This window comes from Pan troglodytes, chromosome 2 (genome assembly GCF_028858775.2).
Source record: "Pan troglodytes isolate AG18354 chromosome 2, NHGRI_mPanTro3-v2.0_pri, whole genome shotgun sequence".
Lineage (NCBI taxonomy): Eukaryota > Metazoa > Chordata > Mammalia > Primates > Hominidae > Pan > Pan troglodytes.
This window is the reverse complement of record NC_086015.1, coordinates 13360803-13376589: the sequence shown is the minus strand read 5'-3', so window position 1 is coordinate 13376589 and position 15787 is coordinate 13360803. Positions and strand designations below refer to the sequence as shown.

At 39.2% G+C, this 15787-nt stretch overlaps 1 protein-coding gene across 14 annotated transcripts in view; it reads left to right on the top strand.

Moving 5' to 3' along the window:
- The window catches only part of SRGAP3 (SLIT-ROBO Rho GTPase activating protein 3), a 415313-nt gene that overhangs the window by 59146 nt on the left and 340380 nt on the right, over positions 1-15787 (top strand). For 8 of the 14 annotated variants that reach the window (XR_010155080.1, XR_010155081.1, XM_054681408.2 and 5 more), the window contains 4 exons: positions 7009-7077; positions 8229-8317; positions 11445-11603; positions 12430-12551. Coding sequence is in view for 8 of the 14 variants with exons in the window: in XM_054681408.2 (XP_054537383.1) it covers positions 12497-12551 (55 nt within the window). In the remaining 6 variants the exon portion in view is untranslated. Of the gene's footprint in view, positions 1-7008; positions 7078-8228; positions 8318-11444; positions 11604-12408; positions 12552-15787 lie in introns of all 14 variants that reach the window. The other 6 variants (XR_010155083.1, XM_054681414.2, XM_063805348.1 and 3 more) reach the window with 4 other exon arrangements.

Sequence of the window (15787 nt, the reverse complement as noted above, 5' to 3'; positions counted from 1 at the left end):
CTTCTTTGTGAGGCTTATCAAGAGGACCTGAGGCTGATTGAGGAAGCATGCCTCGGAAAATGAAGCCACTTGCAAAGAGAAGGGATTGGTCTGGCTGAGGGAAATGGGAAGGAGAGTAAGAGTTTAATCTTATGACTTAGTTTCCATCCCAATGCTGGTGATTTGCAAATTCATCTATAATTTTGACATCCTTCACACAAGCCTCATAATTCCAAAAATGGCTAGATATTTCTTACAGACCTCTTTCTACCATGATTCTAAACCGAACATATCAATAACTGAACACATCACATTTTGCCCCTGAACCAGCCTTTCCTTTGGTGGCTATTTAGTCTTTCACCTACCAAGCTCCAAACTATGGAGGTTTCTACTACTCTTTTTTTTATTTAGAATCTATATATGCAAGCACTTTTCCATAAAATGGCTCATTATCTTCCTTTTCTGCCCCATTCCCCCCCAAGTGCAAGCCTCTATCACTTCAGACCTGAATTGCTAAAGTAGCTTCCTAGCAGGGCTCTAGCTTCTAGGCTCTTTCTGCTTTAATATCACTGCACACGACTTCAAATTTATCTTACTAAAATCCTGTTTTCATGTCCCTTTCCACATTCCAAATCCATATTATCTTCTACCGGCTTAGAGTAGCTTTTCCCAAAGTATGTTATGTGAAACTTTAGTTCCATGGGAGATTAATAGGTGTTAAGTAAAAACTGGCATTGTAATCAAATGCCAGAATTGACAAAATTATAAACCATTTCTTTCCTGCAGGATGATTCATAACTTTGATGTGTTAATATGCCTTAGTATGTATTGTTTTCCAAGACATGTATTTTCACAGAGCCTCTTTTGGTGGAGTATTTAATTGGCCTAGGTCTTCATAAACTACATTTTGTAAGATGGTCTCCTCACTCTCTAAATACCCTTTGCAGAATTCACCTCCAGCCTTTGCTCAAGTTGTTTCTTTTGTTCAGAATGTGGCCCTCCCTTTTCTTATATATTCACATTCTACCCATCGTGCTCTCTTTTTCTCCTTCCCTCTCCCAACAACATTTCTTTAAAATTAGAAAATAAACTTCAGCCAGGCATGGTGTCTCATGCCTGTAATCCTAACAACTTGAGAGTCTGAGGTGGGATGATGACTTGAGGCCAGGAGTTTGAGACCAGCCTGTGCAATATAGCAAGACCCCATCTCTACAAAAAATAAAAATTTAATCAGGCACAGTGGTGTGTGCATATAGTCCCAGCTACTCAGGAGGCTGAGGAAGGAGGATCCTTCCCTCCAGGAGTTCGAGGTTACGGTGAGCTATGATCACACCACTGAACTATAGTCTGGGTTACAGAATGAGACTCGAGAGGGAGAGGGAGAGAGAAGAGAAGAGGGAGGGGGAGGGGGAGAGGGCTTCCAAAAGACAAGTTCTGAAAAGCATTGAATTGCATTCATTCCTGTGCACTGTGCTTTGTGGGGATGACCAAAATACTGGTATATTTGAAGTTCAAGGAAGGAAGACCTAGGGGAAGCCTCCATTACAAATGAATAGAGAAAAAAGTGAGTTTATTTCCTAATGTTCTAATTCCCCAGTGTTTTTCCCCAGAGATAGATAGAGTCTCAACCATCTTCTTTTTTCCCCTAGTTTCAAGGTCCAAGTGAAGTCCCATGGCTGCAAATTAGAGTCATTTAAAAATTCTAAAGGCTGGATAAGCAAGAGACTGACTAAAAAAATAATAATAAGAAGAAAACGAAGAAAAATCCTAAAGTCCAGGCTGCATCCCAGACCATTTAAATCTTAATCTCTGTGGCTGGTACCTTGGCATTGATATTTTATAAAGTTCTCCAGGTGATTCCAGTGCATAGCTAGGATTGAGAACCAGTGTGAAGTCTTCCCGATACCTGAGTTTCATCCATAGAGTATAAGAATCAGTAGGTCTGGGTTGGGGCTCAATAATGTGCATTTCTAACAAATTCAGAGGTGATGCTGATGCTACTGGTGTGGGGAACCTCACTTTGAGAACTACTGTCCAAAAGGACCAGGACTAAGGAAGAGAGCCCAGATAAGCCTGATATGGCTCCCTGTGATTGAGGAAAACCTAATAGAATGGACAGAAAAGTAAGGACCAGCTGGAAACATTACTTGGAGGTTACTAATTGATGGCCCAAGCCCCAAATCTCCTAGTCCATAGATATGTTTTGTAGAGTCACATGATGTTTTCCATTTAAAAAATTAGTTAATATTTCAAAATCAAAGATTTATACACACATATAAATTCACTCACACGTATAAATCTTTTGACTTTTCAAGAAAAATAGGCTGGCAACAAGGAGCCCAATTTCCTACATGGCAACATTCAACATTAGCAACAAGTAGTAGCAGCCCTGCTATCCCAAATGAGCCCAGCCCCCAGGCAATCTTTCAAATCAATGGAACCATATGAGTGAGCCCAGGCAAAACCAGCAGAAAAACTGCTGAGAAAACCCACAAAATAGTGAAAAGTAATATACATTGTTAATGTAAGCCACTAAGTTGTGGGATGATTTGTTATGCAAGAATAGCTAACTGATACAATTGGCAGAGTTCCCATAGGCCTGCTTTGCTCAGTTTTGTTACCTCCCTGGCCCCTGTAGGCAGGTACATTTCCAGCCTGGCTCTTACCCTGAAGACACTTGACAGATTTCAAAGCCTTTTCCACACCCGTTATCCCAACAACCTTGCATGGTCAGCTGGTATTAAATCCCCATTTTGCAGATGAGGAATCTAAGAACCAGAGGGCTAAGGGACATTCCTAGAGCCACATAGTAGCAGAGCAACGATTTCTCATCCTATCACTTTTCACTTTTGGTTCAGTGCTTTTTTCTTTCCATTTGGGTAGTTGACTGTCAGTCTCCTGAGGCCATTAGACCTGGCAGTCACCAAGGCCAAACTCTGTAAACTAATGGAGTGGGATGTTTTCAAGAAGGGGGACCCTCCATCTTGTCTTTGTTTATGAGAATATTATCTGCAAAGTGCCTAATATAGTGACTAGTACATAAAGGGCCTTAATGAGAGATGATTACTCATGTTATTACCCACTCTGTTTCCATAGTATCCATTGATGTTTCTTTCCTTCTTTCCCTCCCTCCATACCCTGGTTGGATTAGTTAATCTCTTATCTAAGATTGGATACATTTTCTGTATATCTAGTACAACACATATCACATTGTATTATATTTTTCATGTGTCTCTCTACTGCCTCAGCCCTTGGGTGCTCTAGTTTCAGGAATCATGGATTTCCTGTTTATTTCCAATCTCTCTAGCACAGGACCTGGCTGAATAAATGATGATTGAATACAATTGAAATTGAATTACACAGTTGCAAGATACGTTCAATCACATTCTTGTTTAAATTTTTTTTTAAAAACTTTATTTTGGGATAATTATATATTCACAGGAAGTTGCAAAAACAAAATAAATCAACATTCACACACACATTCTAGTTTGACTCTTACAGCAATCATCCTGTGAAGTATTATTGTTAATATCATGTTAAATGATATTAATATTAATATTAAAATATTAAAATGTGAGGAAACAGAGGCTCAGTATCCTGAGAATTTCTTTGCAGTTGGTGATGCTAAAGGGGTGTTTATGAGGTGATTGCTATTCCTTGCATTTCTTTACCATTTCTGCCATGTTTTCTTCTTGATGGCAGAGCCCAAGTCTTATGTTGACCTCTGTCCCCAGCATGAGGCATAGCAGGTGGGAGACTCTCAGTAATTGTTGATTTGAATTTAATTTTCACTTGTATATGTTAGAAGTTATGTCTAGTACCACTCTAGGGAAATGTTTAAAAATTGCCTATGATTAAGTCTACCAAATTGTACCCTCATTCTTTTATCGCAGATCAGATGCTTACAGAGAGAGAGAGAGAGAGGGAGAGAGACTGGGAGAAAGAAAGAAAGGGAAAGAGAGAAATCTTTGAGAAAAGAAAGACATGGGAAATTGCTAGGTAACCCAACCCTGTCTGAAGAAATAATTGTTTCTTTGTGCCACCACCGGAGAAATGCAGGACTGTTATGTGAGGAGCAGTTTTGCTTTTTGTGTATCAGGTAAGGCAGAAAGGAGCGGAGTAAGGTTCAAGGCAAGGAGGCATTAGAAGGGGCCAAGCGATTGAAATCAACAAAGGGAACAGACCAAGAAATATGAGAAATGGAGAGGAAGGAAAGGCTGAGAGGGTGTAATGTTGATAGCATTTAAAAGGGAGTAGGGAATGCAAAGTGACCTGCTGTGAAGGAGCCCTAAGATATCATCTGAATTATTTTTCCTGTGAGATACTTTCTCTTGAAAACAATTCTTGTCATCCAACCCTAAACACCACTACAGTATTTTTTGGGTGTAGTTGCTTTTAACAAGTTACATAGCTTTATACCAGTGAGTCTGATGGCTTTATTATTGTTTGCGTTCTTCCTTTCCAAGAGTAATAACAAGCTTTAAAAAGTAGACTATAATTTTAATTTAATAATTTGATTAATCTGTGATAATATTCTGGTTTTTATAAAACTAAAATATGCTAAGTCATTCTGTCAAGAAGCTAGCGTATTTTTTCCCCCCTGCCATTGTGGTTGCGAATGTTGTTAAGGAATTACCTATATGCAAGAAACATCTCTTGGTATAGTGGGTTCCATATCATGCTTTGAGCTAATATGATTTTCTAGTGTGGAGCCATTTGAGTCTGAATAAAAATGACAGCTATGGGAACAAATTGTCATATTCTCCTTGCAGCAAGTTCTGTTGCTCACGAGTCTATTATTATTGAAGAAGCATTTAGTTGTAGGTAAATGACCCTTGCCTTCTGTCTTTAATTGAAACTCAGCCTGCCACAGTTAATATGTTTTATGAGTCAGTAAAGCTTGGAAGAAAATCCTAATGTGTTTTTAAAAGCAAAGGAAAAAAATTAATTGGTTTCAGCACACGTTTTCCTATGCAAAGAATTCCTTGCTTTTATATAGAAAAAAACTCTCTTGACATTCTTTTTTTTGCATAATCTTCCGCACTGTCTCATCAGTATCTGTTCAGTTGCACATAGTTGTGTTTTGAAAAAAAGAAACCTTTGGTCCATTTGGAAGGGAGTGTGAGACCTATAATCACTCTCTGACCATGGAATTTGGGCTTGATCTGTGAACTAGGAGAGGAGATACAAGATAACCTCACTGGGCTGGGTGTGGTGGCTCATGCCTGTAACCCCAGCACTTTGGAAGGCCAAGGCAGGTGGATCACTTGAGGTTGGGAGTTCAAGATCAGCCTGGCCAACATGGTGAAACCCTGTCCCTACTAAAAATACAAAAATTAGTTGGGTGTGGTGGTGCACACCTGTAATCCCAGCTATTCAGGAGGCTGAGGCATGAAAATTGTTTGAACCTGGGAGGCGAGTTTGCAGTGAGCCAAGATGGCACCACTGCACTCCAGCCTGTGTGACAGAGTGAGACTCCATCTCAAAATAATAATAATAATAATAATAACCTCAATGAAAGGGCTTGTACCACATTGAATAACTTTAATATTTCTTTGTAGCATTGGCCCAGCATAGGCACCTCAATGACTTGAGATCTTCTTTCACTTTGTAAATTGAAGTTGTATCAGTTAGCTATTGCTCTATAACAAATAATCCCACAACTTAGTGGCTTAATTAACAACAGTATATTACTTTTCACTATTTTATGGGTTTTCTGGGCAGTTTTTCTGCTAATTTTGTCTGGGCTCACTTATATGGGTTCATTCATTTGGAAGGTTGTTGGCTGGAGGCTGGGTTCGTTTGTTATAACAGGAATGTCTAGGCCTCTCTCCATGTGGTATTTCATTTTAGGCTTGTTTACACCATGGTGGTCTTGGACAGGGGTTCTGAGAATATGAGAGTGAAATCTGCAAGTCCTCTGCAACTTATGCAATGTCATTTCTGCCCTATTCTGTCAGTCAAAGCAAGTCTCAAGGCCAACTCAGATTTGAGGAATGGGGAATATACCTCTTGAAAGAAGGAGCTCCAAAACCTTGTGGCCAAGTCTTTTTAGTCTACCATGTGGCTAGTTATCTAGGAGAGAATTATTAGGACATATGGGGCTGGGGTGGGTGGTCATATCTGGGTTTTGAGTCTCACATAGTTGCCATCTGAGCCAGCCAGCTCAGCTGAGTCTTTATGTATTTATGAGGGTAGCTGGTTCTGTGCATGCATGCATGCATATGTAATTGCATTCCAAAGTCAGTCCCCATCATATGGCCCCAAGCTTCATCTCTTCATCTTTAAAGTAGGAATAATAATAGTGCCTCTTACATAAATTGTGAGGATTAAATGAGAGAGGGAATGTGTGGAAAGTGCTTTGCAGTTCCTGGCACGTGGTAGGTATTCAAATGAATGATAGCTAATTTTACTTTTAAATTTTCTTATTTTAAATTCTTAGCTATTTGTGTGTGTTTGTTTTATAAGCAATCCACATTCTTTGCAGAAAAATTGGAAAATATGGAAAAGCAAAAAGAGAAAAAAAGCTAATTTCAAGTTACTCAGTATCTTACTGCCCAGATTTAGTTACTGTCAATCTTTTGGTGAAATCCATTTATAGTTGTTAAAGCAAACTAAATATGGTCTGAGAAGGACTCTGTACTTCTATATTTGAGTCCTTTTGGATGAACTGTAACCTAGTTTAATAGTCAGACAAAAACCTAACTTAGTAGTATGCGCCTGTAATAATAGCTGAGTGTTGGCCAATCCCAGCAGCCATAATTTAACCACTCATTGACTGCTGAATCTTCAAACTCCATTCAAATAAGGCAAATGCTGAGCTGTAATCAATCTCACTGTTTCTGTACCTCACTTCTGATTCCTGTACGTCACTTTACCTTTTTTGTCTATAAATTTGTTCTGACCACAAGCTACCCATGGAGTCTCTGTGGGTCTGCTGTGATTCTGGGGGCTGCCTGATTCACAAATCATTCATTGCTCAATTAAACTCCTTTAAATTTAATTTGACTGAAGTTTTTCTTTTATCAGATGATGTCAGAAGTGGGATCCGAAGTGGAGCTTCTGGTGACCCCCAGGAGTGCTGAGTGAACACGCAAGGTACCTGCAGGACCCGTTTGTGTCCATTGATCTTTCAGAGTGGCTGGGGATCGTGGGTGCTAAGCTCCCTTTCAGATTTTGGAGCTCCACGGATTTGTGTTTTAAGCTCTCCAAGTTTCTTTGAGCAAATTTCTGATCCAAACTGGGTTTGGAGTTGCAACAGAAACTGGACTGGGTCCAGGGATGGATTTGATCTGGGAATTAACTGGCTTGGATCCAGTTAGAGGACTCTCATATCTGACTGGGTCATAAAGGAACTGGTAGTAAGCAGTAATATTGCAGGGATTATAAAATATGGCTTTTGGAAATTCACAGGGATTATTGTGTTCTGCCTCTTTGTTTCATTTTTCTTGCACACTTAGGTAGGAAAAATCATTGGCTAAGTTATTCAGGAAAACCTGAATAAAGTCAGTATTTTAGGTAGAAATGGGATCCTTAATTTCTGGAAAACTGAGTTCCTTCTGGCTTATGCATTAGGCCTGGGAGGCAGCGAAGTCTTATAGAAATGGCAAAATCTTACTAAAGATAACTTGCAGTGGAACATTCCAAATGAACAATAATGCATTGAAGTACTTTTAAAAATGAGGGCTCTTGGTAAAGTCCCTTTTGGCTAAGAACGGGTTTGGCACTGTGGGATGTCAACTGCTCTTCTGTTTGGAATAATCTGCCTTGCACTCTTTGCTGATGGCTGTGGGTGACAGGATTAGGCATGTACAGGATCATGGGACATGGGGAGCTTTTTCCTCCCACCCAAAAAAGGGGAAACTTGAGAGCTGATGGGACTGCTGGAAAAGATCCCTTTGCTGCTAGCAAGTGGCCACCTGAACTTTTCAGTGTTGCTGAAACGAATGGGTCTTGCTCTGGCCTCCCTGAGCTCTTCACTTTCCGCACCCTGCCATAGGCAATACTTGCTCTTTTCTTCTTTTACTTTCCTATCTTTTCTGTTATTCAGGGTGACCATCTTACCCAGACACCATGTGTTGAAATTTCTAGTTGGAGGTTGGGTTAAAGATGAGGGGCCCATCTGAGGGCAAATTTAAGCCTTGCTGGTTTGATATTGGGTGCTAAGCAGAGTAGCTAATGTCTGTGTTTTATCACACGTATTTTGCTATGGCCAGAACAAAAAAAGATCATTTTCCTTTATGATGCAGCTTGGTCCCCAGTGTGATGGTGCAGCAAGCTGGGTCACTGGGGCCCCTCAGGGAAAGGAAACCCAGCAGCCTGGCATGCCGGCAAAAGGGTAAGAATTTCTTACCAGTCAGATTTCTGGCTTCTCTCTTTCTGTGCGAATGGTTGAATGAATGGTAAAAATCACTGTTTTTCTCCTCTGTAAAGTTTTGATTATGCGAAAAAAGAATTCTGAGGCTAGTCTTAAGCTGATGTATTTTGTGCTATGAATTCATTTTTCTGTGTCGCGGAGTACCTTAGGATAAAACGTGGGCTTAGGACCCCATAAACTCGTGCTCAGGATGGCCCAACAAGCTGTTCCATAACAAACTTTGCTGCAGGTCCCTGAAACAAACAAAAAAACTGGATGGGGTCTCCATCTTGTTTTATGTCCTTGGGAGCTTGACCTTGTAAGCTTGTGGCAGTACTTTCTCTTGGTCTCCGCCTTCCAGAGAACAGGAATTTTAGGGTTTATGTCATAGTTAGCTCTAAAAATTATCTTGAGTAGTTAAAAGCCTTTGCAAGTTCAAAATTAACTACTCTAGATTCCTTCTGGGAAGAGCAGTGGAGGCTACCCCACGCTGTAGCTCGGTAGCTAAGGTTCTGCCCTTTCACACTGGTGGTTGGGGTTGGAGTCCCTGGTTGGGAAGTAAGTCCTTTCTAGTTTAACATCTGCATGACCTTGTCTATTCTCTTCTCTTCCACAGACTATTTTAAATTTTCCTTTCTCTGAGCAACTATTTTAAATTTTCCTTTCTCTGAGCACCTGGGAGGTTACCTTTGGTAAAGTTCAGAAGCCAGAAATATCAGCCGTTTGGCCTGGCTAAAATTGGATAATAAGAAGTTTTAAAAGGACTTTATTAAAGAGTGCTATGGTTAAAAAGTCAGCTTAATTAAAAGTGGATATTCAAGCTCCAACAGCCTGGACTCCTTGGGAAAAACAGGAGGCACTACAGACCCCTTTCCTGGCCCTGCTCTTCCAAGGACTCCACCATAAAGCCTATAACCAATTAAGAAACTTAAAATGTGGCAAATGAAAAATCTTACAACTACTGTAGTAATCTTCTTCTGTCTGTCTGTGTAATTATATATGTGTTGTGTGTAATGTTTATATAAAAGAGCTCTAATTAATTGGCTTAAAAGTAAGTGCTTAAATCAAGTATTTTGAAAGCAAAATAAAAACTGTAATGCCTTTAGTTCATGTAACTTTAGTAACCTTTGGGAAATAAAAACAGCTTTAAAGATTATTGATAAAATAAAGACATTTTATCTAAATTATGCAGGTCAGATATTAGGTTTTTTAAATGCTTTAAGGTCATAAACTGCTTTGACTTTTGAAAATTGTTCAATTTATTTTGGAGACCTTAAATTCTAAATAAGGTCTGGGGATATATGGAATTAACCATACCCCGTAACTATGCAAAGAAGGTTATAAAGAAAAGAGATCTTATATAAAAAGGATGTTGTATGGTAAATTCCTGTCCCAAAGTAAAATGACTGGTTGTTTGAATTTAGGGCAAGTCAGAAAGTCTAAACATGTCATACATGGTCTGTGTAAGTCATGAAAGAATTTATGAAATGGAATTTATGCCAGAAATATACAACTGAAAGGTGATTAGGCCTCCTAAATGCTTCATAAAATGCTACTATGACTTTTAACTGTACAGCTTGCCTGCTTTACAGCTAGGTAAGGCCTGGGACATGTGGAGTTAGATGCTGGAAAGAGTCAGACCTTATCTGCGTTTCTGTCTGGGTCCTAGGCTTCACACCTAGTGCATAATTAAAATCCTATACTTACCAAGATTTTCACCAAAAGTAAAAGTTGCTAAGAGTTAACATTGTAATATGTAATTGAGACTACTGAAAAAATAGGTTTACATGCAAGGTGTGTAAGGAGAATGAAATGTGTTTTTTGTAAGGGATTATAAGAAGGTATGGAAATGTAAATTTTTGCCTAGGTTAGAGGGTTAAAGGATTGTTAAATTAAATAAAGCTAAAGATTTGAACAAGTTGTGGAAGGTTTATAGAACATTAATTGTAAGAGATTCTGTGTGTGAACATGTTGGCTAAAGTTAAAATGGTGTTACTCAGTTTTTTCCATAAATTGCACATTGGAATAAAAGTACAACAGAGTTTTCTTAGAACATTGTTCTACTCAGAGAAAAAAATTGTAAAGGGTTATAAGAGGTTTATAAAAATCTTACCTTATGGTAAAACTGATTAAAACTGAATAGATTATAAAATGTTATTACAAACTAGCTTTAACATTAAAAATACACTAATGGAAACATAAAATTTGGTTTTCTCTTTTAAAAATGATTTTTATGTAATATTAAACGATAATGAAAGGTTTTTATTTACCTTTTAAGTAAACTACAAAAGAAAAAGGGGGGAAGGGAAAGAAAGGAGGCAGAGTCAGTTGGCCTCATGCTAACTTCATTGGGTCTTGTTTGGAGAGCTGAGTCTCCTCTGTATCAGACTAATGTTTTTTCCTTTAGAAAATTTTTGAGTTACCATTTTGGCTAAATGAATGACTTATGGTAACCTGAGATTCTATTTTGTAATATCCAATGTTTTAAACCTTTGGTATTTAACAGATTTTTTAAAATCAAGCTCTAGATTATCATGCTAAACCAGCCAATACTAAAATTGTTTAAATATACAATTTAAATGAACTCCATGGTCTTAAGTCAAATTACCTGTGATAACTCAGTAGTTATCACTGCTGTGCACCTAAATTGGAGAAACAACTGGCATTCGAGAGGACATAAGTTCAGTGTTAATCATGGACTCATGAAGAACCAGGACAGCCACCTTATCCTTCCCAAGTCCTTAAAGCTTTTGTTATTAAAGGTTCTGCATTCCATGACTCGCCATGGAAAAGATAAAATAATCCAAACTGAATATATTGATGTGGTGACTTATACATTGTGAAAATAGTTTAAAACCAATGTTTGGTTCCATATACCTGGAAAGACAGTCAAAACTTTAGGTACATTTGAGTACCTGATGGTCCATTTAAACATTTATAAAGGGATTTCATTCAATTGTCATTTTCAGTGCATGTTTTCTGGTTGTATAAAAGCTTTCCCACACAAGAGGGCTGTTGTTATAACAGTAGATTATTATGCTATAGTGTATTTTCACCAGGTAAAGAAAGCTTTTTATGGTTCACTGATAACAATCCCTTTACAATCTAGAACCCAAAGATTGGATCTTCTGAGAACATCGGAGAAAGACTGTCCTTGCCATCCACACCACAGCAAAACTTTGGAGCCTTGAACCTTGGGTTCGTAATCTCACAGCTGAGAAAGGTCCCTCCACACTCCTGGAACTGTACACCTATTGGAACCCTTAAGGTAAAACTAACCAGGAAAGTATCTCCCCAGAAGGAGATGGCATCCTTGTTGTGAATAGCTTTTCCCCACAAGAACGGATCATGAGATTCTTATCCTTGAATATTTTTTCTTTGTTTATGCCTCTATGAACAATAGAAATGAAAAAGGGGTCTATTATGTACACTTATAGGGTATAGTTTTATTTGTGAATGATTTTGCAGCCAGCCTTATACATGAATAACTTTATACTTTAATAGATAAAAGATGAAGGCCCAATGTAGGTGAGAAACCTTAGTGGTACATACGTTGCCTCATAATCAGTCAAAACACCTCTTAACCCACATCATGGATTAAAGAGAATATTGCCAGGAGGCCTCCACTCGTCTAGAAGGACATCATTTGTTAGGCCCTTTTCCCAGGATTTAGAATGAAAGAGGCAATAATTAGAAATGTCTCCTTCATAATAGCCTCTACAGCAAATTCTACTTTAACGGCCATCATACATAACAGACTTTAAATTCTTATGTGAAAGTTATGCTAAATAATAGAATTGGCTAAACAGAAAAGTCTATGTGCAGCTGCTGACACTTGTGGCCTATGGAGAAATACATCAAATGTAGATTATAAAAATTCAGTTTTATGGGATTAATGAAAAGACCACTCAGTCAAGTGAGTAGACTCTTTATCTAGCTCATTCTTTAATCTATTTAACTTTATGTGGTTTGGTTTATGGGGACCCTGGGTAAGGAGCATACTCCAAACTCTTGGTATTATCCTCCTGATAGTCGTAACAATAGCCTCCTTAGTGCTCTCTGTTCTCTAAAAGGTTTTAAATGTTTGCATGCAGCCATCTCTAGAATGTCAAGTAGTCTCTCTTCAAGTGGAATGACAAAAACTGAAAGAAATGTGCGACCATGAGGACATCGTACCCTATGAATGACATGCTGGGACTGGAAACCCAAAATGACGGTAACTGAGAGTGGTGCTAAGGCCCTAAGTTTTGGTTACACTCTCACCTAAGTGAGAACCTGGCCAAAAAGGGGGAATTTTTTTTTTTTTTGAGATGGAGTCTGGCTCTGTCGCCCAGGCTGGAGTGCAATGGCGTGATCTCGGCTCAGTGCAAGCTCCGCCTCCCGGGTTCATGCCATTTTCCTGCCTCAGCCTCCCAAGTAGCTGGGACTACAGGTGCCTGCCACCTCGCCCAGTTAATTTTTTGTATTTTTAGTAGACACGGAGTTTCACCGTGTTAGCCAGGATGGTCTCGATCTCCTGACCTCGTGATCTGCCCACCTTGGCCTCTCAAAGTGCTGGAGATTACAGGCATGAGCCACTGCGCCCAGCCCAAAAGGGGGAATGTTTTTAAACAAAATTATGAGAGGCCATTATTTTACACTGAGCTCATGCACTAGGCCCCGACAAACGAAACCAAACTAAAATGAAGTCACTCGTGCTAAATGTGACATAATCAAACTAAGGTTTTAAAGAAACATAGATCCTAGAACAGATCAGGTTTTGTTTTTGTCCTGTAAACAGGATGTTCCAGCAAAGGGAGGTACCTTCTACTCAGTCTTTATTCTTTCCTTGGAATACCCACTGCTCTTCTGTTTCCCAGTGGGTTTCAAAACCATGTAAGTACATTTGCAATAGTGATAGTAGTTATCAATTAATGAGGTTTTGGTCAATCTCTCAAAATTGAGAAAATGACCAAAAGGGGGGAATTGTTAAAGCAAACTAAATGTGGCCTTAGAAGGACTCTGTATTTCTATGTTTGAGTCCTTGTGGATGAACTGTAACCTAGCTTAATAGTCAGACAAAATTGAAAACCTAACTTAGTAGTATGCGCCTGTAACAATAGCTGAGTGTTGGCCAATCCCAGTGACCATACTTCAGCCACTCATAGACTGCTGAATGTTCAAGCTCCATTCAAATAAGGCAAACTCTGAGCTGTAACCAATGTCACTGTTTCAGTACCTCACTTCTGATTCCTGTACGTCACTTTACCTTTTTTGTCTATAAATTTATTCTGACCATGAGGCACCCCTGGAGTCTCTGTGAATCTGCTGTGATTCTGGGGGCTGCCCAATTCGCAAATCGTTCATTGCTCAAACTCTTTTAAATTTAATTCCGCTGAAGTTTTTCTTTTATCATAATTTAAACCTTTTTTTCAGTGGTATGCATATATGAATAAGTGTGTGGGTGTGTGTGTTAGATACACAGGGAGAGACATTTGTGTGTATTTGTAGTTAGATACATTATTTATAAAATTTAATAAAGAAGAAAACCAGAACTGGTCATTACTTTTTATTATCTGTACCTTCTCATCCCAGGATTTGTTTAGGGCGCAGAGACTGCATTGTTAAGTAGTATCTGATTCACAGCCTACCATTTTAGTTTTCCTTGGATCCCAGAGATCAAGACACCAGCTCTTACCTGCTACTAGACCTGAATCTTCCAGAGTGAGTCTAGAAAACTCTAGGCCTTTGAGATGTTCTGAGAAAGAAGAGTTCCTTGTCAAATAAATTAGAGAAACGCTGCATATTCCCTGCCAGTCTTTGAGAATCATAGATACCAATTGGTATATTCCAGGCTCTGATATGTCCTCTGATAAAGATTCTTATTTCACTTTAACACAGTATTTTCCAAATTTAAATGAAGTCTTCCTTTTATTTTGAAAAATAATACACAGTAAAATTAACTTTTTTTGGTATATAGTTCCATAAAATTGCACACATACACAGATTCATGTAATCATCACCACAGTCAAGATACAGAACAGTTTCATCCCACCCCAAAACTCCCTGTGCTGTCCCTTTATAGTCAGCACCCCTCCCTGTCCACCTCTGGCAACTATGAATCTGTTTTCCACCACAGTAGTTTTCTTTTTTTCCAAGAATGTCATATTTTGGACATATAGATGGAATCATACACCATGTAGCCTTTGTAACTGTCTTTTTGCACTCAGGGAATGCCTCTGGGACATATCTGTGTTATATGTATGAATAGTTAGGTCTTTTTTGTTGCTGAGTCATATTCCATAGTGTGAATATACCAAAATTTGCTTATCCTGTTGAAGGATATTTCTAGGCTTTGGTGAGTATGAATAGAGCTGCTGGAAACATTCACGTACAGGTGTTTGTGTGAACTTAAATTTTCACTTTTTTGAGGAATGGGATTGCTGGGCCGTATGGTAAGTGTATGTAAACAAACAATTTTTTACTTGTTTTAATCTATTAAGACGGCAGTCCCCAACCTTTTTGGTACCAGGGACTCGTTTTGTGGAAGACAGTTTTTCCATGGACGGTGGGGGGTGACGGGGGGATGGTCTCAGGATGAAGCTGTTCCACCCCAGATCATCAGGCATTGGATTCTCATAAGGAGCATGCAACCTACATCCCTTGCATGTGCAGTTCACAATAGGGTTCACAGTCCTGTGAGAATCTAATGCCACGCCGATGCAACAGGAGGTAGAGCTCAGGTGGTAATGCTCCCTTGCCCACCACTCACCTCCTGCTGTGCAGCCCTGTTCCTAATAGGCCACGGGGACTGGCACCAGTCCACGGCCCAGGGGTTGGGGACCCCTGTATTAAGATCCCACATCACCAGGGTTTCATAGAACATGCTATTAACATCCTACAGACCTAGTCTTTCATGGAACCCACTTTGGGAAGGCCTTGTGTGCTGCCACTTAACGCACTTGGAAAGTCCAATCCACCTCAAATCCATCTCACGTACCCAAATCTTGCTGAGGTTCGGCCACAACTCCCACCACACTCCCCTTTGTTGAGTGCCTACTGCCAGACATTGGTATCATTATCTCATTTAATTGAACTCACACCACAATCTGCGATTTTACAGCTGAGGAAACTGAGGCCCAGAGAGGCTAAATGAGTAGCCTAAGTTTCCATAGCTGGTAAGTAGCTAAGATTTGAACCCTGGTATCTTATCTCCAAGATCAGTGCTTCCTCTCCTATCCTATTTACCTGCCTTTTTCTTCCTTTCCTTCTTTAAACATTTATTATTATTATTATTATTATTTTTTAAGTTGTATTTCAGGTTCAGGGGTATGTGTGCAGTTCTGTTACATAGGTAAGCTTCTGTTACAGAGGTTTGTTGTGCAGATTATTTTGTCACCTAGGTACTAAGCCTAGTACCCAAAAGTTATTTTTTCTGATCCTCTCCCTCCTCTCACCCTCCACCCTCTGATA